The sequence below is a fragment of the Rhineura floridana genome, chromosome 2 (genome assembly GCF_030035675.1).
Source record: "Rhineura floridana isolate rRhiFlo1 chromosome 2, rRhiFlo1.hap2, whole genome shotgun sequence".
Classification (NCBI taxonomy): domain Eukaryota; kingdom Metazoa; phylum Chordata; class Lepidosauria; order Squamata; family Rhineuridae; genus Rhineura; species Rhineura floridana.
Window position 1 is genome coordinate 773,759 of NC_084481.1, and position 26,780 is coordinate 800,538.

At 41.4% G+C, this 26,780-nt stretch overlaps 1 protein-coding gene across 8 annotated transcripts in view; it reads left to right on the plus strand.

Annotated features, from left to right (window-relative positions):
• ITSN2 (intersectin 2) overlaps positions 1-26,780 on the plus strand; it is a 226,842-nt gene that overhangs the window by 106,788 nt on the left and 93,274 nt on the right. For 7 of the 8 annotated variants that reach the window (XM_061607527.1, XM_061607530.1, XM_061607533.1 and 4 more), the window contains 12 exons: positions 5,152-5,288; positions 6,268-6,713; positions 7,033-7,154; positions 7,337-7,533; positions 8,414-8,555; positions 9,103-9,308; positions 10,088-10,152; positions 15,877-16,043; positions 16,497-16,542; positions 16,622-16,743; positions 18,238-18,334; positions 25,947-26,138. In XM_061607527.1, the coding sequence (XP_061463511.1) occupies positions 5,152-5,288; positions 6,268-6,713; positions 7,033-7,154; positions 7,337-7,533; positions 8,414-8,555; positions 9,103-9,308; positions 10,088-10,152; positions 15,877-16,043; positions 16,497-16,542; positions 16,622-16,743; positions 18,238-18,334; positions 25,947-26,138 (1,939 nt within the window). The remainder of the gene's footprint in view (positions 1-5,151; positions 5,289-6,267; positions 6,714-7,032; positions 7,155-7,336; positions 7,534-8,413; positions 8,556-9,102; positions 9,309-10,087; positions 10,153-15,876; positions 16,044-16,496; positions 16,543-16,621; positions 16,744-18,237; positions 18,335-25,946; positions 26,139-26,780) is intronic. The other variant, XM_061607529.1, reaches the window with a different exon arrangement.

Consider the following 26,780-nt stretch of genomic DNA (forward strand, 5'->3'; position numbering starts at 1 on the left):
GGTTGGGGAGCCCACTGCAACTCCCAGTATGTTCACGGGGTTTGGTCCACCGCGGAGCAAACTCAAAGCATCAACTGGCTGGAGCTAAAGGCTGTCCACTTAGCTCTACGTCATTTTCAGTCTCTGTTCCCTTTGGACCATGTGCTCATTCGAACAGACAACACGTGTGTAAAATCACATTTGAACAGACAAGGGGGCACCAGGTCTCGTCCCCTGCAGGACTTAGCCTCCCTCATTTTTGTCTGGGCAGAACAACATCTACAATCCCTGAAAGCAGAACATCTCAGAGGGATTTGGAATGTGACAGCAGACTGGCTCAGCAGACAACAGATATTTCCGGGAGAATGGAAACTTCATCCAGCCATTTTCCATCGTCTCCAATGTCGGTTTGACGCCCTCTCAGTCGACCTGTTCGCTCCCAGTTGCAATTGCCAGCTTCCCAGGTACTTTGCCCGATACCTGGACTCAGCAGCAGAAGCAGTGGATGCTCTGACAACACCGTGGCCAGATGGTCTATTGTACGCCTTTCCTCCCATACCATTGTTAGCCAAAACCTTGAGGAAGGCGCGAACCGAGAGGGCACAGCTGGTTCTGATAGCACCATTTTGGCCACGCCGACCGTGGTTCTCAGATCTTCTGGCAATGTCAATGATGGATCCTTGGACACTTCCAGTCAGGCCAGACCTTCTATCCCAGGGTCCAGTACTGCATCAGGACCCTACTTAGCTCAATCTAACAGCGTGGCGTTTGAACGGGGACATTTGAGGTCAGCTGGACTGTCTGACGCTGTGATTGATATTATTTTGGCCTCGAGAAGACCATCTACCACTCGTATTTATCAACATACCTGGGTGGCTTTCTCCAAGTGGTGTCAGTCCCACCACCATGATCCATCCCAAGCCACTGTGCATCAGGTGCTGCAATTTCTTCATAGCGGCTTTATGATGGGACTTCGACCCAACACTCTACGTCGACATGCGTCCACTCTGTCGTCCATTCTCAGTGTCCTTTCCTGGAGATCATATTTCCTCACATCCGTTCATCAAACGCTTTTTGAGGGGAGTCGCCCTACGCTCTCCGCCTGTTGTCCATCGTTTTCCTTCATGGAGTTTGCCGAAGGTTCTGTAGGCTTTGCAACGCCCTCCGTTTGAACCCATCAGGTCTGTGCCCCTACGTATGCTGTCCTTCAAGGTCTTGTTTCTGATCGCAATCACATCTGCCAGACGCGTTTCGGAGTTGGGCGCATTGTCTTCTGCTCGACACCTCTGCGTCTTCCATAAGGACTCTGTTGTGCTGAAGACTGATCCTTCCTTCCGTCCCAAGGTCGATTCAGTTTTTCATTGCAACCAGGACATTGTTTTACCTTCCTTTTGCCCAAATCCTACCCATCCGCTCGAGAAGGCTTGGCATTCGTTGGATGTTCGGAGGGCTCTCAAGACATACCTGTCTAGGATCCAAGAGATTCGAAGAACGGAGTCTCTGTTTGTATCCTTTCATCCAAGGCCTATGGGGCATAAAGTATCTAATTCTACCTTATCTCGTTGGTTAAGGGCATGCATTATTTTAGCATATGAGTCCCTGAAGCTGTCAGTTCCAGCTAGTATAACGGCTCATTCTACCAGGTCAGCTGCCACTTCGGCTGCTTTTGCCACTAATGCTCCTGTTGCCGATATTTGTAGGGCTGCAATCTGGTCTACCCCACACTCATTTATAAGGCATTATAAAATTGATCGTTATGCCTCTGCTGACGCTTCTTTCGGCAGACGAGTGTTACAACAGGTTCTTAATAAGGATTAACACGTGGGTGGTCCCTCCCTGTATGGGCTGCTGTGGTACATCCCGCTGTGATGGCCGGACTCATAGGGAAAATGGACCATTGGTCTCACCTGAAGGGTGATTTTCCTATGAGTACGGACATCACGACCCTCCCAGTTGGAGGATGACTATATATTTTCTAATGTGTTATATATTACTGTTACGCTATTATATTTAAATTTAAGAGTGAAGTCAAGACTTCTAGTTCTGTTATACCGCTATGTTGGAGTCATGTTACTATGCATGGTACTATTGTGTTATTTTCCTGCTGCCAGGCCGGTTGGCCTTGTTCTTGTATCTTTAGATATTTCTCCTTAGACTCGCTGCGAATGAACTGGAGAGTGGGAGGGGCCTGACGCCCCTAGTCTTGACTTCAAAGACATTCTTGCCTTCGCACGATAGGTGGAGCTAACACCCGCTGTGATGTCCGTACTCATAGGAAAATCACCCTTCAGGTGAGACCAATGGTCCATTTAATTTAAATGTCATTGCTTTTTAGATAAGATTTTAAAAATGTATATATTGTGTTGCACACAGCTTTTCATCCATTATTTAATTCTTACTAGCTCATCTGACATGGAGTCTAGTCTAGTTATCCAGATTGACTTCTGTAAAGCCTGAAGTAAATATTGTCACTTTTGATTACTTCCCATTTTTTGTAAAGAGGGTATGCCATGTTTGAATACCAAAATGGGGGCATACGGAGGGTGAGTGGGTTTCTGAATACCAGGAGGTAACCCAAGATATGTAGAAAAATATCCTTGTGTGGAAAAGAACCCGAAACAAGGGGAGCAAAGGCTGCACATGTGCATGTCTTCCTGTTCCCTTGAAGCTATTAGTGGTGCACTGCAGTCAGGGTTGGGAGTTATGCTGAAGGGAAGCAGCAGCAGGAGGTTGAGCTCAGATCATAAGATCCTTTAAACGGCCAGGGAAAATGCCCCTTTACAGTTCAAAGGACTCACAGGGACGGAACTGATTTCAGGCACATATTTTCCAAGTTTGCCTCCTCCCTTCTACAGCCTCGCTGCTCAATCCAAACTAAAGGCTAGCTGTTTATCCTAAAGGGAAAGTGTACAAACATTTCAGTCTTCTAGCTAGCTTGATTTCTCATGGGTTGTATTAGTTATTTTTAGTCCATTTTCAGAGATGAAGTGTTCACCTGCATAGACACCTTCTCGGAGTCATGTTTCATCCCAGATTACTGTGATGGCTGCCTGTTTCTCTCTAGGAAAACATTACCAGCAGCATCCTTTTTGCATTCCTATTCTAGATGTCAGTGCATGAATTTCTGTAAGACTGTCTCTATTGAGAAGAGGCTGTAGCTGGCATGCTAGCCTAACCTGGTGGAAGATGCTTCATGCCTCCAAACCCACTTGGGCCTCCAGAGAGAGGGTTGGATGTAATAGTACCCCAAGAAGAGAGCCTGACCTTTATGGAGACATGCAAACCAATCTAAAAGAGGCTGCACACCATCTCCCAAATCAGAGGAGGAATGACATAACAGCATCTCTGTCTTATCAGGATTGAGTTTCACTTTACTGACTCATCCAGTTCATGATCAATCCCAAACATTGGTTCAGGACTTCCTCTGGATCACTGAAATTGGATGAAAAGCTTTGATAAGTCAAGTTAGGTGTCATCAGTATACTGAAAAAGTATTAAAAAGCATCACCACTAGATTCAGATGAACCCTAGCATGACAGTTCAGGTTCCCGTGGTTTGGTGAAGGAACAGAGAGAGAGTGAGCTAGTAAATGTTTGATTTCCTTCCCCTAAACTGGCCCATTCTATCTCTGCTTCCATATGCCTCCCTGCCTATGATAGTCTCAGTAAAGGTGCTGCTTCTTCCCAGGTTAGGAACACAGAAAGCTTTCTTACACCAAGTTGGACCTCTGGTCTCTAGCTTGGTATTGTCTGCACTAACTTGCAGTAGATCAGGGTTTCAGATTGGCACCTTTCCCAGCCCTATCTGGATATGCTGGGGATTGAGCCTCAGGTTTTTGTTCATGCAAAATGTGTGCTCTACCACTGAGTTATGAGCCTTTTGCAATCAAAGCCACCCATTCTTTTCACTGTTAAATAAACAATAACCAACACCCCCCCAAATATAAAAAGCAGCTACATTCCGATTTAGTAAATTCACTCTTAAAAAGTGCATGATATTAAGGTGCAACATGTCTAAAAGTCAAATGCCAAAAAAATGCAGCAGATATGCAGAAAATACAATTCCAAATGCTCAAAATTACAGAGGTTAAAAAGTATGGACAGTACTTGGATATTAAAGCACCATATGCAAAGAAATACATACTTTTTAAAAAAATTAACATTCTGAAAGTGAGGTGGGGGTTATTAACATATGATGGATGGGGACCACCAGCTTCTTGGCCAGGTCAGTCCCACATAGCCTTCTGATGCATCCTCTCTCTGTCTGCCCCATCTCCTCCTCTGGCCTTGTCACAGTTGCCTTCCTTCTGCCCACCTCTGCCTTGGTCTTTTGTTTTGCCATAATCCAGCCACCACGAGAGAAAGAGAGAAACCTGGAGGCAAGCATGCACAAGTTTGGAGGCCAGATCAAGGCAGCTGAAGTGGCATAGCATCCTTTGGAAAGATGCTCTAGCCATTGCACTCTGCACATGCTCCTGCCTTCAAGTCTCTCTGTGTTTCTCTCATGGCAGCAGTGGGATTGCAGCAAGGAGAATAAAACAGAGAGGCGGAGGAGCTGAGTGACCTTTGAGGAAGAGGTTACTTTGTGTGTGCTGGGTAGTTTTCATCTCATTCTTAGCTCTTGCTGGTGCAGCCTCTTAAATCTCCCCCTGTTCATTCTAATGGAGTGAGATACACTTTCTTTTTAAAATCCAAGTTGGAGAAGATTTTGGGGGGTTCCTGTCTCCTTCCACACCATGGGTGGAATGGGCATGGGCTTGCACAAGGTTTCTCTGCTCAGTTTCAGGTAGTTCCCCCATCCCCCAAAGCACACTACAATGAAGTGTGCATTGTTTAGGAGGTTCCTCCAGCCCTCTGGACAGGCTTTCTGGAGAGGCTTTTCAGCTCACACGGTCATTGGATAGAGCCATACTTCTCATTTCCTCCATCATATCTTGCTTTCTCCAGTAGCTAAAAGAAACTTATATTGGAAATGTAAACTTCTGAAGCATTCTTCTGCTTAATTTTGAATGTGTCCTCTTGATTTTATTATTAGGGAGACTGAACACCTCTTAATGTAGAATGGCCTGCCTCCTTGCATCAGGACTTGGATTGTACAGCACTAAATCAAATTACTTCCCATAAAAAGGTTGTAGTTTTGCTTATTTGATGTATTTTATATTTTTTTGGTTAGGAGCTAAGAGAAGCCTACAGCACACAGCAGTTAGCTCTTGAGCAGCTCCACAGGATCAAAGAAGCTAAAATCCAAGAGCTGGAAAGAAAAAGAGCTGAGCTGGTCGAGAAGAAGAGGATGGAAGATGAGGCTGCACGGTAATGCCATCCGTAGAAAGCATCCAGGTTTTTATTTTTCAGGATCTCCGTTATACTCTTTTAGATGACAGGTTTAGATGTCATTTATTACTATTTAGGCTATTATTGTGGAGTTTGATGTGTGTCCCCCCCCCAAAATACATTTATCTACCTTGGTTTCATATTTATGTTGTGTTTGATACTGCATTTTAAAATTGAATAATTTTATTGTTTTTATTAATGCTATTATGACCCACCTTGATTGATGTTATCATTAGAAAAATGGTAGCAACATTTTTTTAAGCATGGTCTATTTTTAATTGCTTGGCATTCACAATTCTACTAACTTTATTTATAATAAATAAATAAATAAAATAAATTCTACTAACTGAACAGAAACCCATAAGGGAAGTATAGAATATACATTTTTAGAGAGCTGCACTTAAGCAAAAAACATTGATTAGTACCAAATTTTATTGAGATAGGCACTCTGTAAGAAATTGCTAAATGTGAATTGCAAAATTAACTTGTGACAAGAGAGTTCCTTTTTCTGTAACAAGCCTAACAGTTAAAAAAAAACCTCCTTGAATTGATTCTAAAAACTACAGGGCAGCTGTTGTAACCAGTATATGAGAATAATCTTTACCAAAAGAAATGCTGTTTCTGCAGATCCTTGTGGAGCGTGCCCACACCCTACATGTCACATTTCTGTGGCATAAATAAATTTAGTATCTTTAGTATTTTTAAACTTTTCAGAATGCATATCTGAAAAGTTTAAGATACATTTCAGCAGATAGCATATATTCATCAGTATTGCTATTACGATGCCTAGTTCAGTCCTTAAGTTTTCCTAAGACCTTCAGAGCTACAGGAAGAGAATAATCCAAACTGAGGGCAGCTGCTTTAATGATCTATGTCAAGTCTTTCCTATTCAGCTTTGCTTTTCAGTATCAGGATAATAAATATTGTTTTACTGACAGTGTTTTCTCTGTTTTTTAAGAAAAGCAAAAAGGGAAAAGGAGAACTTGTGGCAGGAGAATATTCGGAGGGAGGAAGAAGAGAGAAGAAAGAGACTACAGGAAGAGCGAATGCAAGAAAAAATCCATGAGGAAAAGCAAAAGGCTGAGGAGGCAGTTACACAAGAGAGGGCGGCCCAGCAGCAGAAGGTGACGGAGGAAAAGCTTGAAAAAGAAAAAAGGAACAAAGAAGCAGAGATTCTACGAGATGCTGAGCAGCAAAAGCAGAAACAGACAGACAAAAGAAAGCAGGAGCAGATTGCAAAAGAAGCTGAGGAGAGGCATAAGCAGTTTGATGAAGAGAAAAAAAGAAAACATACGGCCAATCTGCAAGAGTCAGAAAAACCCGTATTTCAGTTAAATGAAAAAGTTGTAGACATCCTTAAACAGACAAAGGGACGAAATCTTAACTCAACACTGAAAAATGAAGGTATCCCACATGTGTTTTTTTGTAAGGATATTGGTTTCTTTATAGTTTAAAACACTAGATTTTGGTAGCTGTCTATAGCATATCTGCTGGTGTTACCATTTCATTAATGTGTGTGACCCTGGTGGGTAAGAGCAGTTCAGTGGTCTGCATTGTGTTTCAAGTAAAGTTAATCAAGTTAACTTGGGTTTTATCAGTGGCTTGAATGAGCAGTCAGTATTGTGCATTAATGCAAACCCCCAAGTAGGTGCTAATTGCTGTTTTGAAATTAACAGAATTGACAGAGTTAGCAGCTAGTAATGATTCTTCCTTGACTTTCCAGGCCATGCTCTAAGCGTCCCTGATTCTAGGAAATCAGTTGTCTTTGTGAAGTATAGAGCTTTATACCCATTTGAAGCAAGGAATCATGATGAGATGAGTTTCAATCCTGGAGATATAATTCTGGTAAGAAATGGGTGATAAATTCTGAATTCTAAATAGGATATTTATTTCAAATTAAGGCCTATTTCTTTGAAAAATGCCATGCAATAAAATAAAAAAATTAAAAAGGTCTCTAGTAAACTAGTTGATAACGTTTTCTCACTACCTCACTAGTTGGCTTTGTGTACTTTCTTCCTTTTCCCTAGGTAGTTGAGAAAACTGAAGGAGAGCCTGGTTGGCTATATGGGAGCTTTCAAGGCCATCAAGGCTGGTTTCCATGCAATTATGTAGAAAAAATTCCTGAAAATGAAAACAGCGGTTCACCTCCTAAGAGAGCCTTACTTCCTCCTACAGTATCTTTGCCAACTGCCTCAGTTCCTGTATCTTTGCCAACTGCCTCAGAGTAAGTACAACTTAATAGCCTACTACCCATGAAATATAAAAGATATATTTAATTTTACATAATACGACAGAAGTCTACAGATCAGCTTTGACCACTTCAATTTGTTATTTATAGCAGTCTCAATCCAACACAGATTTAGGCTTGCTTAAATCCTTTGCATTCCATGTGCAATGGAATATAGGCCGTTGTGTACTAGGTATATGCAAACAAGCACTTTGTATATTCCCTGCCACAAGAAGCCCACTTTGCTCCCTCCCTGATGGTCTTCCGGAAACTTGTAAAAACTATTTTGTTCCAGACAGCCTTTGGTTGGGACTGACGGGTCAGCCTGACATTGTTTAAAGTTTTTTATCTTTTATTTTTATCCTTTAAGTTCTTTTGTTCTCACTCCCTCATATGCGTATGCACATATATACATGTCTGTATGTGTGTGTATGAGTCTGCATAATGCATTTTATGTATTTTAATTGTATTTTATGCATTTTAATTTACTGTAATGTTTGTGTATTTATTGTGTATTTTACTATATATGTGTACTATTTTATTGTAGCCGCCCTGAGTAGGGTAGAAGGGCAGGATAGAAATACTTTAAATCAATCAATCAATAATTAAGTATTGAGAAATAATGGCATTTACCTTAACACAAATGGTATATATTCTTTTTAAATTCAGAAGTGATCTTTCTCATGTATAACCTATGGCTGAATGCTACAGCTTGATTTGAAATACCATAGTGGGTGGAGAGACTGTTGAAGTACACAACTTCATCCCTGATGAATCTTACATGCATTTTGGAGGCTTTGCTGCATCACAACTCATTACTCCAGCAGTTGTGCATTCTTAAAAATATTTCCTTTATGTTCATATATTGAATTTGCAGGTCATTTTCACCAAGTATATCAGCTGAAGGATCCAATTACCAAAATATATCATTGTCGAGTTTAAATGTCAACACATGCCAGAAAAAATCTGCTTTTACTCGAACCGTCTCTCCAGGATCTGTTTCTCCCATCCATGGACAGGTATGTTCTACTTACAGAAGAGCGGCTTATGTCTCTGTATCCTTGTATCCTGTTCTGTTCACTTAGACAAAAAATACCTTATATGAAACCCATAACTGAATTTCTAGAAACGTAAGGGTTAAAGTCCACAGATCCGGAATGGCTAGCCATGTATATGTCTATTAAAGAAAATTTCTACTCTGTCCTTTACTCAGATTTTCATTCTTATAGTAAATTTGCTGAAACTTTACTTGTCTGAATATTTGTGACAGAAAAACCTAAGTTGTGGCAACTGAGGAAATTGAATTGTCCTTACATGGACAACTGACCTAATAATCTATAGTGGGAAATATAAATATACTATATTATATAGTGGAGAGAGTCATTCATATCCCATAAGCTATCCCAAGTCAACATTCAGAGGATGTTCTACTTCTTCCCTAAGTTTGGTTTTAAATTATGATATGCTAGCATTTGGGCCAGAAATGACTCTGTCCTATTTCTACCTTTTAATAAAGAAACAAACTTGCACAAATGGTTGACACTAACACTTTTTTTTTTAAAACAGGGGCAAGTTGTAGAAAACTTAAAAGCACAAGCACTGTGTTCCTGGACTGCAAAGAAAGATAATCACTTGAACTTTTCAAAAAATGATATAATTACTGTCTTGGAGCAGCAGGAAAACTGGTGGTTTGGAGAAGTAGGAAGAGGGAGAGGGTGGTTTCCCAAATCCTATGTAAAGATCTTGCCTGAAAATGAATACCAAAAGGAGGAGTAAGTAAGGCTCTGGGAATGATGGGACTGAATAAGCTTGGAAAATGTATTTGGTAGTGTGCAAAAGTTCAATTGAAGACTTAGGCTGAGATTCGGAGGTGTGTGTACGCACCACCACCCCACTCCCTGAGATTCTCTTTCAGAAGGTATCCCTTGTTTAAACTGTCCTGGCTACAAATAGCAATTTTGAGAATTAGGCATGAGAACAGTAAAAGGAAACTACCACCAGTGTACACCTGGACCTTTTATTCTAGCTTTCCATTTAAACTTTAATCACTAAATTATTTTTTTGAACTTGGAGAATTAAGAAATTTGGAGTTGAGGGATATATTTTTGAGAGGGAACTTCTAGAAAAAGTTGGATGTGCACCCTGGCAGCCACAGACGGATGGCATTTCTGTCATACTTCCTGCAATTCCTTCTCGCCTTCTTTTCAAATAAATAAAATTATAAAAGCTTACATCTCAGCTACATGGAATGAATTTACATGTATTGCCGATTAACTTTGATCCCAGTCCCAAATTTGCTGTGAATGGCTGAAGCTCAGTTTGGGATTAGCGGTTTATTACATGGGTACTTGAAAAAGATAAAATTGAAGGCGCGGGAATAAGAATCTGTTAAAATGCGTTTGATGCCTTGTACTTATAGTAGCAGATGGGTTGCTGTGAATTCCCAGACATACTTTCTTTGAATTTCCTGGCTTTTATAAGTTTGAGTCACTAAATAATGAACACTGTATCCTGCAGTTGCCAAAATAACTGGTTTTTTTTTAATATGCAGGCTGGAAGCTGATTATGCCACTGTAAATAAGAAACACGCAACGCTGCCTTACACATTGGGTGAGGGTAAGATTTTCATTTTAAATAATCTCCACCTTAACCTTTGGATTTGTTTGTGCTTACAGAAAGAGCTTCATAAATTGTTAAAGATATCTGCCCCTCAAAATTAGCATGCCTTTAATTATGTGATATTATAAAAGCATGGAAATTACAAGATGTAACAAATTAGTCAAGGAAAACTCTATATTCTATTCTGTGTGTATTCTACTTGAATACTTCATTTTTTTTCTAAGACTTTAAATAATTTCAGAAAAATGTGGGACAGTGCAAGCTAATATGGGAAGGGACAGGGAAAGACCACAAAGGGTTGTGAATGTATAGCCTTTGCCGTAGGTAGAAGGCACAGGGAGCCGTAATTATGGGGGAAAGAGTGACGTGGCACACAGCTCTCCAAACTTTGGCCAGTAGAATCCTTTCATAACTTCTTAGCCTCCAGTAGATGTTGCCTTCGTGTTTGACAGTTTTCCACTGCAACTTTAGTGGGGACGAGGGCATTTTTTAATGAATTGGTACTGGGTGTCCATTGTTTCATTCACATGGCTTGCACATGGAAGCCTCTTCACCATGTACAAGCCCTGACATATGGACTGAAGCTAAAGTGGTTCAAACAGGAAAAAAGCAGGGAGTGAATACAGCTTTGCAAATGCATTTACAGACGTTACTTGTTGTTATGTGCCTTCAAGCCAGTTACGACTTATGGCGACCCTATGAATCAGTGACATCCAAGAGCATCTGTCATGAACCACTCTGTTCAGACCTTGTAAATTCAGGTCTGTGGCTTCCTTTATGGACTCAATCCATCTCTTGTTTGGCCTTCCTCTTTTCCTACTCCCTTCTATTTTTCCCAGCATTATTGTCTTTTCTAGTGAATCATGTCTTCTCATGATGTGTCCAAAGTATGATAACCTCAGTTTCATCATTTTAGCTTCAAGTGATAGTTGGTTTAATTTGTTATAACACCCCATTAATTATTTTTTTCACACTGCATTGTATGCCAAAGCGAGTTGATTTTTCTCTTATCCGCTTTTTTTCATTGTCCAGCTCTCACATCCATACATAGAGATCAGGAATACCATGGTCTGAATGATCCTGACTTTGGTGTTCAGTGATACATCTTTGCATTTGAGGACCTTTTCTAGTTCTCTCATAGCTGCCCTCCCCAGTCCTAGCCTTCTTCTGATTTCTTGACTATTGTCTCCATTTTGGTTAATGACTGCGCCGAGGTATTGATAATCCTTGACAAGTTCAATGTCCTTGTTGTTTACTTTAAAGTTACATACATCTTCTATTGTCATTATTTTAGTCGTTTTGACGTTCAGCTGTAGTCCTGCTTTTGTGCTTTCCTCTTTAACTTTCATCAGCATTAATTTAAAGTCATTACTGGTTTCTGCTAAGAGTATGGTATCATCTGCATATCTTATTGATATTTCTTCCTCCAATTTTCACACCACCTTCATCTTGGTCCATTCCCACTTGCCGTATATGTTCTGTGTATAGATTAAAAAAATAGGGTGGTAAAATACACCCTTGTCTCACACCCTTTCTGATGGGGGAACCAATCGGTATTTCCATATTCTGTCCTTACAGTAGCCTCTTGTGCAGAGTATAGGTTGTGCATCAGGACAATCAGATGCTGTGGCACCCCCATTTCTTTTAATGCATTCCATAGTTTTTCATGATCTACGCAGTCAAAGACTTTGCTGTAATCTATAAAGCACAGGGTGATTTTCTTCTAAAATTCCTTGGTCCGTTCCATTATCCAACTTACGTTTGCTATATGAGTTCTGGTACCTCTTCCCTTTCTAAATCCAGCTTGGACGTCTGGCATTTCTCACTCGATATATCTGAATAGCCTTTGTTGTAGAATCTTGAGCATTCCTTTACTTGCATGGGACATTAAGGCAATAGTTCGATAATTACTGCATTCCCTGGGATCCCCTTTCTTTGGAATTGGGATATATATTGAACGCTTCCAGTCTGCGGGCCATTGTTTAGCTTTCCATGTTTGCTGACAAATGTTTGTCAAAATTTGGACAGATTCAGTCTCAGTGGCTTGTAGCAGCTCTATTGGTATGTCATCTGTTCCTGGTGATTTGTTTCTTCCAAGTATTTTAAGAGAAGCTTTCACCTCACATTCTAAAATTTCTGGTTCTTCATCATATGGTTCCTCCGTGAATGAATCTGCAACCTGGTATCTCTTTTATAGAGTTCTTCAGTGTATTGCTTCCATCTTCCTTTTATTTCATCTCGGTCAGTCAGTGTGTTCCCCTGTTGATTATTCAACATCCCTACTCTTGGTTTAAATTTCCCTTTCATTTCTCTAATCTTTTGGAATAGGGCTCTTGTTCTTCCTTTTTTGTTGTCTTCTATTTCTATACAATAACTATTGTAATAGTTCTCTTTGTCCCTACGTACTAGTCGCTGTATTATTGCATTTAGGGTTCTGACCATGTTTCTATCTCCATTTCCTGTTGCTTTCCTTCTCTCTTTAACCATTTTACGAGTTTCTTCAGTCATCCATTGAGGTCTTTCTCTCTTTTTAACTAGAGGTATTGTCTTTTTGCATTCTTCCCTGATAATGTCTCTGACTTCAATCCATAGTTCTGGTTCTCTGTCAACTAAGGTTAAAGCGTCAAATCTGTTTCTTATTTGATCTTTATATTCTTCTGGGATGTTATTTAAATTGTATTTTGACAATATGATTGTTTTGTTCTTCTTCTTTAGCTTTAGTCTGATATTTGATACGACCAGTTCATGATCTGTACTGCGGTCTGCTCCTGGTCTTGTTTTTGCAGAAAGTATGGAACTTCTCCATCTTCTGCTAACAATTATATAGTCAATTTGATTCCTATATTGACCATTTGGTGATGTCTACATGTACAGTTGTCTTTTTGGTTGCTCAAAAAATGTGTTGGCAAGAAACAAATTATTGGTTTCACAGAATTCAGTAAGTCTGCTGCTTCATTTCTGTCTCCTAAGCCCCATTTCCCCACAATTCCTAGTTCTTCTCTGTTCCCTACTTTTGCATTCCAGTCCCCCATGATTATCAGCACATCTTGTTTTGGTGTGTGATCAATTTCGTCTTGTACTTCTGTGTAAAATCTCTCCAATTCCTCTTCTTCTGTGTTTGCCGTTGGAGCATAGACTTGGATGATGGTTATGTTAATAGGTTTCCCGTTTAATCTCATTCATATCACTTGCTCAGACCTTGCTTTGTAGCTCCTAATTGCTTTTGCTACATCACGTCTCAGTATTAAAGCAACCCTGTTTCTTCTTGATTTCTCATTTCCTGCATAAAATATTTTGTAGTTGCTTGATTGAAGATGTCCCATTCCCGTCCATTTTAATTCACTCAAGCCAAGTATTGTAATGTTGATACGTTCCATTTCTTGCTTGACAATTTCTGACTTTCCCTGGTTCATGCTTTTCCCATTCCATGTTCCTATTGTGTGCGTCATACAACTCTGGACTCTCCTTTCACATCTGTGCGCATCAGCCTCTGGGCTTCCTTTCAGTTTTGACCCAGTTGCATCATTAGTCACAGCGCTACTCATACTTGTCCATTGTTTTTCCCCAGTAGCTCGCTGAGTGCCTTCTGACCTTGGGGTCTCATCTTCCAGCACTATCTCGTGTTGCATTTTGGATAGTCTGTTCATAGGGTTTTCATGGTAATAGGTATTCAAAGGCGATTTACCATTGCCTTCCTCTGAGTTTGGATGCATCTTAGTCTGGTGTCTCAGCTTTGATAGTTCCGCCTTGGGTGCCCCTGCTAGGAGTCTAGCCTCTTGGTCTAGACTCCTGACGGCATTGCTCTCAGCTTCTGCAACACTCTCAAACCCTCTTACCACATTAAGGTGTGCATCCTAGTTACTAGCTAATTACTAGTTACTAGCTGAGCAAAATTCTTACTAGACTGCCTACCCACCAGTAAATACATTAATATTTGCGTGAGTTTTACAGTAATTGTAAGATATTTTAAAAACTGCATAGCACACAATAAAAACTAAAAACACTGAATCCTCTAATACCGTAACTTTAGGATCACAGAAGAATTGTTCTGGGATTAGATAGAACTGAAAATAAAATGTTTGTTATTTTGTTTTTATATGTTGTAATAAGCTGTGCCCACCTGCCCTACAGGTATGGGGCCAGTGAAGACTCCCTGCCGAAAGTGGGATTTGAGCCCTTTGAGGCTTTGTCTGCACAAATTGATTCCAGCGCTTCACCTGACACCATGATGAAATTCACTCCCAGAAGAGACAGTGATGGCCACCAATTTGGATGGTTTAAAAGAGGATTAGACAAATTCATGGAGGATACGGCTCTCAAAGACTACTAGTCATGATGGCTATGTTCTACCTCTGCTGTCAGAAGTAGTTTGGTAGTCACAAGTGGGGAAAACGTTGTTCCACTCAGCTCCTATTTGTGGGCTTCCTTTAGGCATCTGGTTGGCCACTATGAGAACAGGATGCTGGACTAAACAATCTTATTTTCACATATATTGTGGGGTCGTAGTGGATAGCTTGTTGAAGATGTTGACACAGTGTGCAGCAGCTGTGAAAAAGGCAAATTCCATAAAACTGTCAATATCATAACACGATTATACAAATCCATGGTACAACCACATTTGGAATACTGTATACTGTTCTGGTTACCTCAAGGAGTTAGAAAAGATTCAGAAGAGGGCAACCAAAATGATCAAGAAGATGGAGCAACTGTCCTACGAGGAAAGGTTACTGCATTTGCACTTTTCACTTTAGAGAAAAGGCGAGTAAGAAGCAATATAATGAAAAATGGAAATGGCCTGCCTTCAAGTCAATTACGACTTATGGCGACCCCATGAATAGGGTTTTCATGGTAAGCAGTATTCAGAGGTTGTTTACCATTGCCTTCCTCTGAGGCTGAGAGGCAGTGACTGGCCCAAGGTCACCCAGGGAGCTTCATGGCTGTGTGGGGATTCAAACCCTGGTCTCCCAGGTTGTAGTTCAACTCTCTAACCACTATGCCACACTGGCTCTCAGCGATATAATAGAAGTGTATAAAATTATGCATGGTTTGAAGAAAGTTGGATAGAGAAGTGTTTCTCCTTCTCACAACACTAGAACTTGTGGACATGCAATGAAGCTGAAACTGGAAGATTCAAGACAAAGAAAGAAAGTACTTCTTTATACAGAGCATAGTTGGAATTCGCCCCTACAAGAGGCAGTGATAGTCACCAACTTCGATGGCTTTAAAAGAGGATTAGACAGATTCATTGAGGATAAGGATATTAATGGCTACTAACCCTGATGGATATGTTCTACTCTACTGCTGGACATAGCATACTTCAGAATACCAGTTCCTGGAAACTGCAGGAGAGGAGAGTGCTGTTGGACTCAGGTCCTGCTTGCAGTCTTCCCATAGGCATTTGGTTGGCCACTATAAGAATAGGGGTAGTATTCAATGGTAGTCCTAGACATGACTAACGTAGGTTCATTAATATCAGTGAGTAGAACATAGTTAAATACAACCCCAGGATGTTGGACTAGATGGGCCGCTGGCCTGATCCGGGGGGCTATTCTTATGCTCTTAACTTCCTGTAATATTTTTTTGTTTTTGTTATTTGTTATTCCTCATTAAAAGACTGCTGGTTCAGACTTTGAAAAGTGAACGAAACTATGAATAAACACAGTGTTGTCTTTAATCATGTATAGCTTTATTACATGACCGAAATTCTCTCTTCTTTTTCAGAACATATAGCATTATATTCTTACACTAGTTCTGAACCTGGTGATTTAACTTTCAGTGAAGGTGAAGAAATATTAGTTACTCAGAAAGATGGGGAATGGTGGACTGGAAGCATTGGTGATAAAATGGGAATCTTTCCTTCAAACTATGTCAGACCAAAGGATCATGATGTAAGGATTTCTTGCAGTCTTTTATTTTTCTTTGGGAGTGGAGAATGTGTGGTATCCCAGGATTAACACCAAGGCCCTAATCCTGACATACCTGCTTGTTCCTGTGAAGAAATTCCCCTCTCTTTTCTGCCCCAGATTATCAGCACTGTGAGCTGATCACTAGAGAAGAGAGGGAGAAGCTAACCAGGGCTTGCAGCGGAGATTATCAATGTACTCAAATCTGATAATGTCTCAGAACTCCGTGTGAACAAGTGCAATAAATCCCATAGACCATTGTGGCAAGAAAAGAAGAGCTGAAAGATTTTTTTTAAAACTATTTGCAAAAAAACCACAAAAAAAATCAACTCTCTTATTTGTTCTCCAAAAAAAGCATGTCATCTGAATAGGCTTTCATTAAGACAGTTTAGTTATGCCACTGCTGCAAATTAAAGTGAGATTTTTATTTTCTTGCAGAGTTACGCAACTGCTAGCAAGACAGGAACAATAAATAAAAAACCTGGTGAGTATCAGGTTTTAGAGTATTTAGAGTATGTTTATTGTAGTGATTTAATTTTCCACTGATACTTGTCTCCTTTCAGAAATTGCTCAAGTTACCACAGCATATACTGCATCAGGAACAGAACAGTTGAGTCTTGCCCCAGGGCAGCTGATACTTATTTTGAAGAAAAATTCTAGTGGATGGTGGCAGGGAGAACTGCAGGTAACAAAATGGGAAATTCTTGCCTATTGATTAACATATTTAAAAGTTTTAAAACTTCCAACTGAGCAAAACCTGTATTTCCTACTGTGCGTGGTATCTAAAGATTAAAAGCAAAAGGGTCTTTTAAGTAGGAATGCATTGACATTTTGAAAATCACTTTGGAAATTAAATTGTTTTTAATTTAAACAAGGGGAAAGAAAAAAAACTGGTTGATCAGGTCATGCATTCTTCTTTTTGAGCATTTTTCATCCTGAAGGATCATCAGCTTTCTTAGCTTAAGATACACCAGCTTTGTATAATCACATGCTTATCTCACATATTGATCGCTTTCAGTTTGTTTGTTTATTCAGAACACTTGTATCTCGCTTTATAGCCCTGAGAGGCTGTCAAATCTGTTTACAAAAAATGATATCAAAGTCTGGTATTAAGAACAGAAATGCCCCTATGGAGACAGAATTATTCAGGTGCTATTTTCTGTCCTTAATCTCGGTGTTGTCCTCTGAGGCAAGTAAGTGGGAAGGAGCAGCAGGATCAGTTCATAGTGAGTTGGAAGAATTATAGTGGTGCACATTTCATGTGTAATTAACTACACACATTGACTACTATATAAGTCAAGATTTTCCATGATAACATTCAGATATCCCTGTCTGATCTTTGACTTTAAGTTTGGCTTTCAAAGAAGTTGATGATGGGTTCTTATTAAAATCTTGGCTTCTTTTAATGTCTTCCAGGCTAGAAAACCCAAAGTGTCAAGTCACTTGCCTGTGGTTAATTTTACCTGATCTATTCACAGCACTTGCAACTTGTGTTACTTCCCTTTGATAATTATTGAGCTGGGAAACTCTAGTATAGAATTATTTGTTTGTTTGTTTATTACATTTATATCCCATTTTTTCTCCAAAGAGCTCAAGGTGGTGTACGCTAGGGGTGGGAAACTGGATCCAGCCAGCAGAATGCATGCTGACCTCCCCCATTCCTTGTGGGATACTTTGACAGATGACACTGTCAATATCTTTGCCATCAGGGGACATCTTCAAAGGAGCTCACTGTCAGCGCTGATCAGCTGATTGATAGTGAGCTCTTTATCTGTCTGCAGGTGCTGTTTGGATACAGAGTCCATCTGCAGATGGACATTTTCCTTCTGCAGATCTGCAAAGGTGGTCTGCAGCTGAAAAATGTCCTATTGCAGGCAATGTTTGAGTCCAAACTGTGCCTACAAACAGTTAAATACCACTTGCCAAGGTATAATAGGGAGCGTGCTTTGTGCTCCCAGTTGTTCCTTTGCAGCTATGTCTTACCTGTCCCATCATGTATGACATCAGATATGAGGCAGGTGGGCGTTGTTTGGGAAAAATGGCCTCATGGACCAAATTATGACCTGTGCCAGAGCTAATTAGACTCACGGGTAGGACGTTGCCCACTGCTGTCCCCCACAGTTCTTCCCCTTCATTGTTTGTCTTGTTGGTTGATGAGAGCTTCAAATTCTTTTTGCAGGCAAGAGGGAAAAAAAGACAGAAAGGGTGGTTTCCTGCTACCCATGTGAAACTTTTGGGTCCAAACAACGAAAGGAATACCTCAGCTGCTTATCCAGGTGGGTGGCTAAAGCTTACTTGAATTTTTGTTTAGATTTAGGGGTAAACTACAAGTAACACTCAACGTGTTTGCCCCAATAGCTGTTCTTTGAAAATACAAACAGCTTCATAAAGCAGTAATTTTGAGTGGAAAAGTGGTAGGGGAGAGTGCTATACTGTTTCTTTCTCAGTTGTTTGTATGGAGTTACTCCCCCAAGTTGGATTTTGCCATGACTCCCAAGGACTTTGCTGTGTGCAGCTGAGGATTTGGAGGCGGATGTTGAGTTTAATTCCTTGGGGAGAAAACCATCAGTATATTTTTCAGGGCCTTCCTAGCCCTGCAGCCATCTTATGACTCAGAGGATGATTTTGTTTTCTTCAGCCTCTCATAAGAAAAATGCTATAAAATAAGGCAGGAGTCCTTTAGCCAGCTTCTCCAAAGAGGCAGAGCCTACCACACCTCAATCCTGGCCAGTCTGCACAACTCTTCAACTGGCTCTAGCTGTCCGGCTCTAGCTATTTCTCCTGTAGCTGCCTTAGCAGGACCCCTGGAGTCATTTAAGCTTCTTTGTGTCCTCTGGTTGACTTAGGTTTTTGACGGGATAGTGTCTGCTTCCCCTACGAGCGTCAAGCAACCAGCAGAACTGGTCAGGTTTATTTATTTATTTATTATTTGATTTATATCCTGCCTTTCCTCCCAGCAGTTCACCTATGAAGTTCATAATGTGCTTCTAGCACACTTTTTCATTCAAAACCATCCCTTCCCAAAGCTATTTTTCTTCATAAAAAGTAGCCATTAAAGCAACTTTCATATGCCCATTTGCCTTCAACTGATGAAGACTACTCACAGCCAGACCTAAGGTGAGTTGCAACAGCAACACTATCGCTATACAAATATGTTCTAAAAATTAAGAAGCAGGTCCTCAGAAGCTGAAATCATCTTACATGCACGGGAGAAGGGACACAAAAAAAGAAGACCCTGTTCAGACAGCCGCTTCAGGAGAATACCATAGTCGATGGCATCAAGAGCTACTGAGAAATCGAGGAGAATAAACAGGGTCACACTCCCCCATCTCTCTCCCGATATAGGTCAACATACAGGATGACCTTTCCATGCTAAGACCAGGCCTAAACCCGATTGAATTGAGCACCTTGTCCACGTATTCAGGCCATACAAACTGAAATTCATCCAGTAAAACCAAACTGGACTGCGTTCTGGATCCCACTTGAGATTCACCAGCTGTAATAGCAGAGTCAGGGTCCTGGTGGATGCAAAGCAATTTTATCTTCAAAATGCTTTTCAAACAAGTCACAGTGGGCCACTGTTGGTTTTACTACCACCTTCACACCAGTACGTAAAAGGCCTGGTACTACCCAGAAAAGCTCTGCCGGACGTCATAGTGAGGATGCAATGGAAAGAGCAAAGTACTCTTTCACTGCCTTCACTGCCACTGAGTTGGATTGGTACTGAACACTCTGTGTTCAATTGCATTTGTCTGGAGTCTTTTCCACTAGTGTTCAAGCTGTCTCCCAGCTTGTTTCATTGCACTCAGTTCTGGTACATACCAAGGAGCAAGTCAGGCTTTATCAAGTGTAAGAGGGTGGTAAGGTGCAATTGTATCAATGGCCCAGGTCATCTATGTGTTCCACAGATCAACCAGAGCTTCGACACGGGCACTAGCAATATCAGCCAGAAAATTTCCCAGAGCCATCTGAAAACCAGGTGGATCCATCAGTTTCCAAGTGTGGGTCGTTCTAATAGGTCCCCCACCTCTGCAGGGGGAGAACACCACTGAAAGTCTTAAACTCAACAGGAAGTGATCTGACCATTACGAGGGATTGATGTTAAAATCCCCCACTCTTAGATCACCCTTGTCCTGCCAGGTCAAGAACACTAGATCCAGAGTTTGGCCTGCCACATGCATTGGGCTGATGACAAGTTTGGACAGCCCCATGGGTTGCCATGGCAGCAACGAAGTCCTGAGCCGCCCCAGACTTAGTGGCCTCGGTGTGAATGTTGAATTCCCCCAGAACCAACATCCTGGGAGTCTTCAACACCACCTCCAAGATCACCTCTATCAGCTCAGGCAGGGAAACTGTTGGTCACAAGGCAAGCGTAAACCAACAGAATCCCTAATCTGTCCCAAGTGCCCAGCATAAGCATACTCTAGATCCTCACTCAAGCAGACAGAATGGCCTAGAGACAGAGATCAGATTCCTCTAGGCTACAGCAACTTCCCCTCCCTGATCCTAAAGCCTGCTCTGATGCTGCCCTGAGTATTCAAGTGGGCACAGCTAGGTAATAACAACTCCACCCTGCTCACCCACCCAGGTTTCAGTAATACAAACCAGATGGGTCTCCCCATCCACAATCTTGTCATGGATGAGGAAGACTTTGTTTGAAACCTACTTGGCATTCAGTAACAGTATTCACAAGCCTGAGGGCTGACTGATAGAATGACCACAATTCCTCTGAGCAGAGAAGGAGCTGGAACACAGCACAGCCACCACTTGTGTGTGTCGCAACCTCTTCATCTGCTCTCACCATACCTCCTCTTATCCAAGGCCGCTGCAATTGGAGTCCCCCAAGCTCTCCCCAGTTGTTCTTGTCCAAGGCATATGATTTTTTAAAAAAACCGAGACGGCTACAACAAAACAATCCCAGGTTGAGTCAACCAGACACAGTTTTGGCAAGATAGCCTACCTCACAGCAGCCCTGAGCCTAAACAAGGCTTCAGTCATTAAATGTTAGGGAAGTGGCCCTTGCCCGTGTCTGTCCGGGAACAGATATAGCCCTCAACTCCCCAGGACGTCAGGCCCAAGTGGGCTCTTAATCAGTCAGTCAGTCAGTCTCTTTGCTGGCTGGTGATGGGGAAAGGCCAGCTTGATTGGGAGCCGGGAGTACAGGCAGCGGTGGAGCATTATTATTTATTTATTCTTATTATTTATTGCATTTGTATACTGCCCCATAGCTGAAGCTCTCTGGGCGGTTTACAACAATTAAAAACATTAAAAACAAATATACAAATTTAAAAACACTTTTTAAAAAAACTGTAGGGCTGGGTGACAACCTCACCTCCTCCAGTGATGGTCTTCAGCTGCTTCTGCCTCTGAGAGAAGAGATATCAGGCCTCTGTTGATGGAAACCACCAATTCACAGTACCTTCATCTTGTTAGGATTCATCTTCGGGGGTTTTGGCCTTCATCAAGGGTATTACTGATTTCAAGCGCTGGTCTAGCACCTGAACAGCCTTTGCTGATTTAGTTTAAATGGAGAAACGGAGTAGCCCAGAACTCTGGATGCAGCTTCCAGTGGTTTCATATAGATGTCAAAAGGGGAGAGAGGATGGAACACTGGAGAATCCCACAGCTTAAAAGCCATGGGGCTGAGGAGCTTTCTGGAAGTGACCTTTCAGGTAGGCGTAAAACCACTGCAGAATTATCCCTCCAACTCCCGTCCTGCTAAGCCATTCCAGAAGGATACTGTGGTCAATGGTATCAAAAGCTGCTGAGACACTGAAAGGAACCGACAGGGTAGCACTCTCTAAGTCCCTCCCCCAGTAAAGGTAATCATTTCACAGAAATCTCCTAGAAGAGTACTGCACATTTTGCTTCACAACTTTCTGGGAGGGCTAGAAATTTACTTAAAATAAAATAAAATAAAGCTCAGGGTCTGGGGGCCCTGCCTGAGGGCCCCAATGAAGGCCTTTACTGTCACCATGGAGCCCGTGGGCTCTAGGTTAGCAACCTCCATGTTAAAGAGCTGAGGCTGGCTGCTCACCCTAAACCTGACTGCTTAATTTCTATATAACAGATGGGAGGTTTAGGGAAGTGCATAAAAATGTCCTTTTCCCTTTCCTCCCCCCTGAAACAACCTACAGAACACAGGAAGGTAAGGCTTTTAGCCAATTTCATAACCTTAATAACCAAAATGGAGACAATAGTCAAGAAATTAGAAGGAGGCTAGGACTGGGGAGGGCAGCTATGAGGGAACTAGAAAAGGTCCTCAAATGCAAAGATGTATCACTGAACACCAAAGTCAGGATCATTCAGACCATGGTATTCCCGATCTCTATGTATGGATGTGAAAGTTGGACAGTGAAAAAAGCAGATAAGAGAAAAACTCACTCCTTTGAAATGTGGTGTTGGAGAAGAGTTTTGTGTGTACCATGAACTGCGAAAAAGACAAATGGGTGTTAGAAGAAATTAAACCAGAACTGTCACTAGAAGCTAAAATGATGAAACCGAGCTTATCATACTTTGGACACATGATGAGAAGACATGATTCACTAGAAAAGACAATAATGCTGGGAAACATAGAAGGGAGTAGAAAAAGAGGAAGGCCAAACAAGAGATGGATTGAGTCCATAAAGGAAGCCACAGACCTGAACTTACAAGGTCTGAACAGAGTGGTTCATGACAGATGCTCTTGGATGTCACTGATTCATAGGGTCGCCATAAGTCGTAATTGACTTGAAGGCACATAACAAATGCCTGGCTGATTTTTAATTAATTTAAGAAATTTTGCATTGAACTGAATGTCAGGCATGCTTAGTAAGCACCGACTGTCAGAGTTCTAAAAGCCTCACAGCTGCTGGGCTTGGCTAATTGGAGCCACACCCATGCCAGACTTTGATTTCACTTGAGACAGTCATGGCTTCCTCCAAAGAATCCTGGGAAGTGTAGTTTGTGAAGGGTGCTGAGAGGAGACTCCTATTCCCCTGACAGAGCTCCAGTGGCCAGAGTCAGCTGCTCTGATTGAAGGTCTCTGAGGGGAACAGGGCATCTCCTAGCAGCTCTCAGCACCCTTCACTAACTACACTTCCCAGGATTCTTTGAGAGAAGCCATGACTGTCCAAAGTGAAATAAAGGTCTGTGTGTATGTGGCCAGGGACAGCTTTGGTTTAAATATGGGTAGGAGGCTACATGTGCCTGCTGTAGAATAAAAAGGTGCAGGAAAGGCTGAAAAGCAATGATACTGTTCAGTGTTTTCCTTTTGGAAAGGAAAGGGGCTTCCCCTCTGCCCAGTGCCCACCCACCTATCTCCTCCCCCTCCCCACCCCTCCCCTAGGTCAGTGTTGGACTACGACCAGGGAGAGCAGGGTTCGAATCCTCACACAGCTATGAAGCTCACTGGGTGACCTTGGGCCAGTCACTGCCTCTCGGCATCAGAGGAAGGCAATGGTAAAACCACTTCTGAATACCATTTACCATGAAAACTATTCATAGGGTCGCCATAAGTCGGGATCGACTTCAAGGCAGTCCATTTCCATTTTCAAACATGATTGGACAGAAATAAATCCCACTGAACTCAAAAAGTATGCAAATGATCAAACCCACCCTCCCTTCTCCTCCCCTCCTATCCTTGCCCCTTCCCTCCTCCTTCCTTTGCCTCTCCCTCCCCCTCCCCTTCTTCCCCTTCCCCTTCTTCCCCTTCCCCCTCCCCTTCCTCCTCCCCATGATCAGTTTTACGTATCTTAAGCATGATTGCATGGGAGTAAATACCATTGAACTCTACAAGCATGCAAATGATCAGACCTGCCTTTTCCCTTCTTCTCTCCCTCCTCCCCTCCCCTCTTCCTCTTCCCCTGCCCACTCTAGCCCTCCCTCCTTCCCCCCTGGTCAGTTTTACCTATGCTAAATATGATTGCAGGGAAGTAAATCCCACTGAACTGAATAAGCATGCAAATGATCAATCCATTCTCAGCAAACTTGCACAGGATCCCATTTCTTAGCTCCCGGATTAAAAAGCAGAGAAATTGACTAATAGGCAAAAAAAACCTTGCAGTTTAAGAACGTACCTATAGCCCGCAGATATTTCTATCAAACTTTTAAAAGCAGGGAAATTGGGCAGCTATAGTGAATGCACCAGGGGAGCAGGAGACCTGACCTCCTCTCTGAGATATTGTACTGCCCTACAAATTTGTCAAAACGCAAACACAATTTGGGTTGGTCTTTCACAGTCCAATCCACTTCCTGTGTAGCTTGCAAGAATTTGGTAACATGTGCTTCTGAGCATATGGTGAGTGGTGGCAACACCTGTAATCAGTCCAAATAATAGAAACAAGACATGTCCTGTGCTGATCTTGTTTTAGCCGGGAGGAAGCAACATTATTAAGACAGTTGATATAGTTCAGATGGTCACTTTGAATATGTCTGATTTACTTTGCAGTTTTAGTGAAGTTTTCTATAGTAAATCATTTTCTTTTGTTTTCTTTTTCTGTGAATATGTGAAGTATAGCAACACTTCGCAACACTAAAAAAAAGCTCCAAAAACAATTGTGGAATAATGGCAGTGACTATTCTGCAGAATAGTTTCCAATGGACATGAGGAGTGCCTCAGTTTGCACAAGATAAAACAGTGGGAGGTTAAATATATTCTAGCAAATTCTAGGTGTGCTCTATGTTTTTAATTGACCGTGCCCACCTTGCCTTAAATGAAGTGGTTTAAACACAGCAGGCTAAAAACATGCATCCTCTTTTTTCCAACAGCTAGAGTCATTGCTGAAGTAGCAGCATATTGGAATCAGTCTGATTTTTCATCAAACTGCAGGTCCAAATTCCACTGTTAATGCACCCAAATTAGAAATAGAACATAACCTCCAATTTGAAACACAAAAGGCTGTCTTCACCATCATGTGACACTGACCAATAAAAAGACGTTGAAATAAATTTGACACAGATTTCTAGGATGAATGAGGGAAATAAAATTTTCTAGATCACATTCTCTGTAGAAACATTAGTAACACAGGAAAGAAGCAAAGTAAGAAAAACACCAACAAACATACAAAAATATAATTCTCCATCTTTAGAGATGGCAGGTGTTGTCACCACTCACCATATTTGTCTGCATCCTTCTTGAAGTGCAGAGACCAGAACTGGATGCAGTATTCAAGATGAGGCCTAACCAGTGCTGAATAGAGAGAAACTAGTACTTCACACGATTTGGAAACTATACTTCTGTTAATGCAGCCTAATATAGCATTTGCCTTTTTTGCAGCCACATTGCACTGTTGGCTCATATTCAACTTGTGATCAACGACAATTCCAAGATCCTTTTCACATGTCGTATTGCTGAGCCAAGTATCCCCCATCTTATAACTGTGCATTTGGTTTCTTTTTCCTAAGTGTAGAACTTTGCAGTTATCCCTGTTGAATTTCATTCTGTTGCTTTCAGCCCAATGCTCCGGCCTATCAAGGTCCCTTTGAATTTTGTTTGTCTTCCACGGTATTACCTATGCCCCCCAATTTTGTATCATCTGCAAATTTGATAAGCATTTGATTTGTTTGTTTTACAATAGTATTTGTAACAGCTGGATGCTATCATTTATAATGTTGGAATTTTCCTTACTTTTTGGTGAACGTGGAAAATTAATAAACATAATTTGAAAAAATAGTATAAAACAATGAGTGGGCAACCCCTCTGTTGCCACATCATCCTCCTGTTACAGTATGCTGTCTCCCTTCACGCATTTATATTAGGCCAGTGGGGTGGGGAATGTGGTGTTCTAGCAGTAAAACTAAAAGTACTTCTTTGCTCTTTGGCGAGGACTTAAATTTCTGAATCCATGCATGATATCTTTACCATTACAGAATAACACAGCTGGTCTTGTGGATTTCTTTTTCTTCTAGTGTGTCAAGTGATAGCAATGTATGACTACATGGCAAGCAATGAAGATGAGCTCAGTTTCTCTAAGGGGCAGGTTATCAGTGTACTGCACAAAGATGACCCAGATTGGTGGCAAGGGGAGATCAATGGCATCTCAGGTCTCTTTCCTTCAAATTATGTTAAGATGACCACAGACTGTGATCCAAGTCAGCAATGTAAGTGAACATTGTTTAATGCAATGATTAATTTATTTTTTTCAGCTTGCATGTTTTTAGTTTGGTACAAAGAGCATCATTATTACCGGTGTGTTACAGCTCATCAGAACATCATTGTATATGCAAACAGGTGTCTGTTCTTTTTCTTTTTCTTTCAGCAGCTGTGGCTGGACTTGTTCCTTTCTGACCTTATAATACCTAAAAGGAGATTTTGGGCTCTTTCACTCGCTCTGATCTGGTGTTGGTGTATAACTAGATCCATTCAGAAGGCAAAATGTCACATAGTCCTATTTTCCAATCAGTGCTGTGCTTTCTTTTATGCAAAGGGACCTGGTTGGACTTGGCTGGTTGTAGTTTAAGGTGGAACAGTGCCTTCTTCCTTTTCCTTTTTTAATTTTGAACTAGTTTTAAAACTTAGACTTCATAGGTTTCAACTTCATGCTATCTATCTTGTTTCCATATGTTAGTCTACGTGGGTTTGAAAAGCAAGTTGCTACTCAAGTAGCAAGCTGTTCCAGAATAGTTAGGGTTAGCATCTCCTCTGCGGGAAAAGTGGGTTGGTCACAATGGACAGTGTGAAAAAATAAGTCAAAGCATCAAAATCACAGCCCTTCCTGTCAATATTGCTCCAGAAGATGCCAA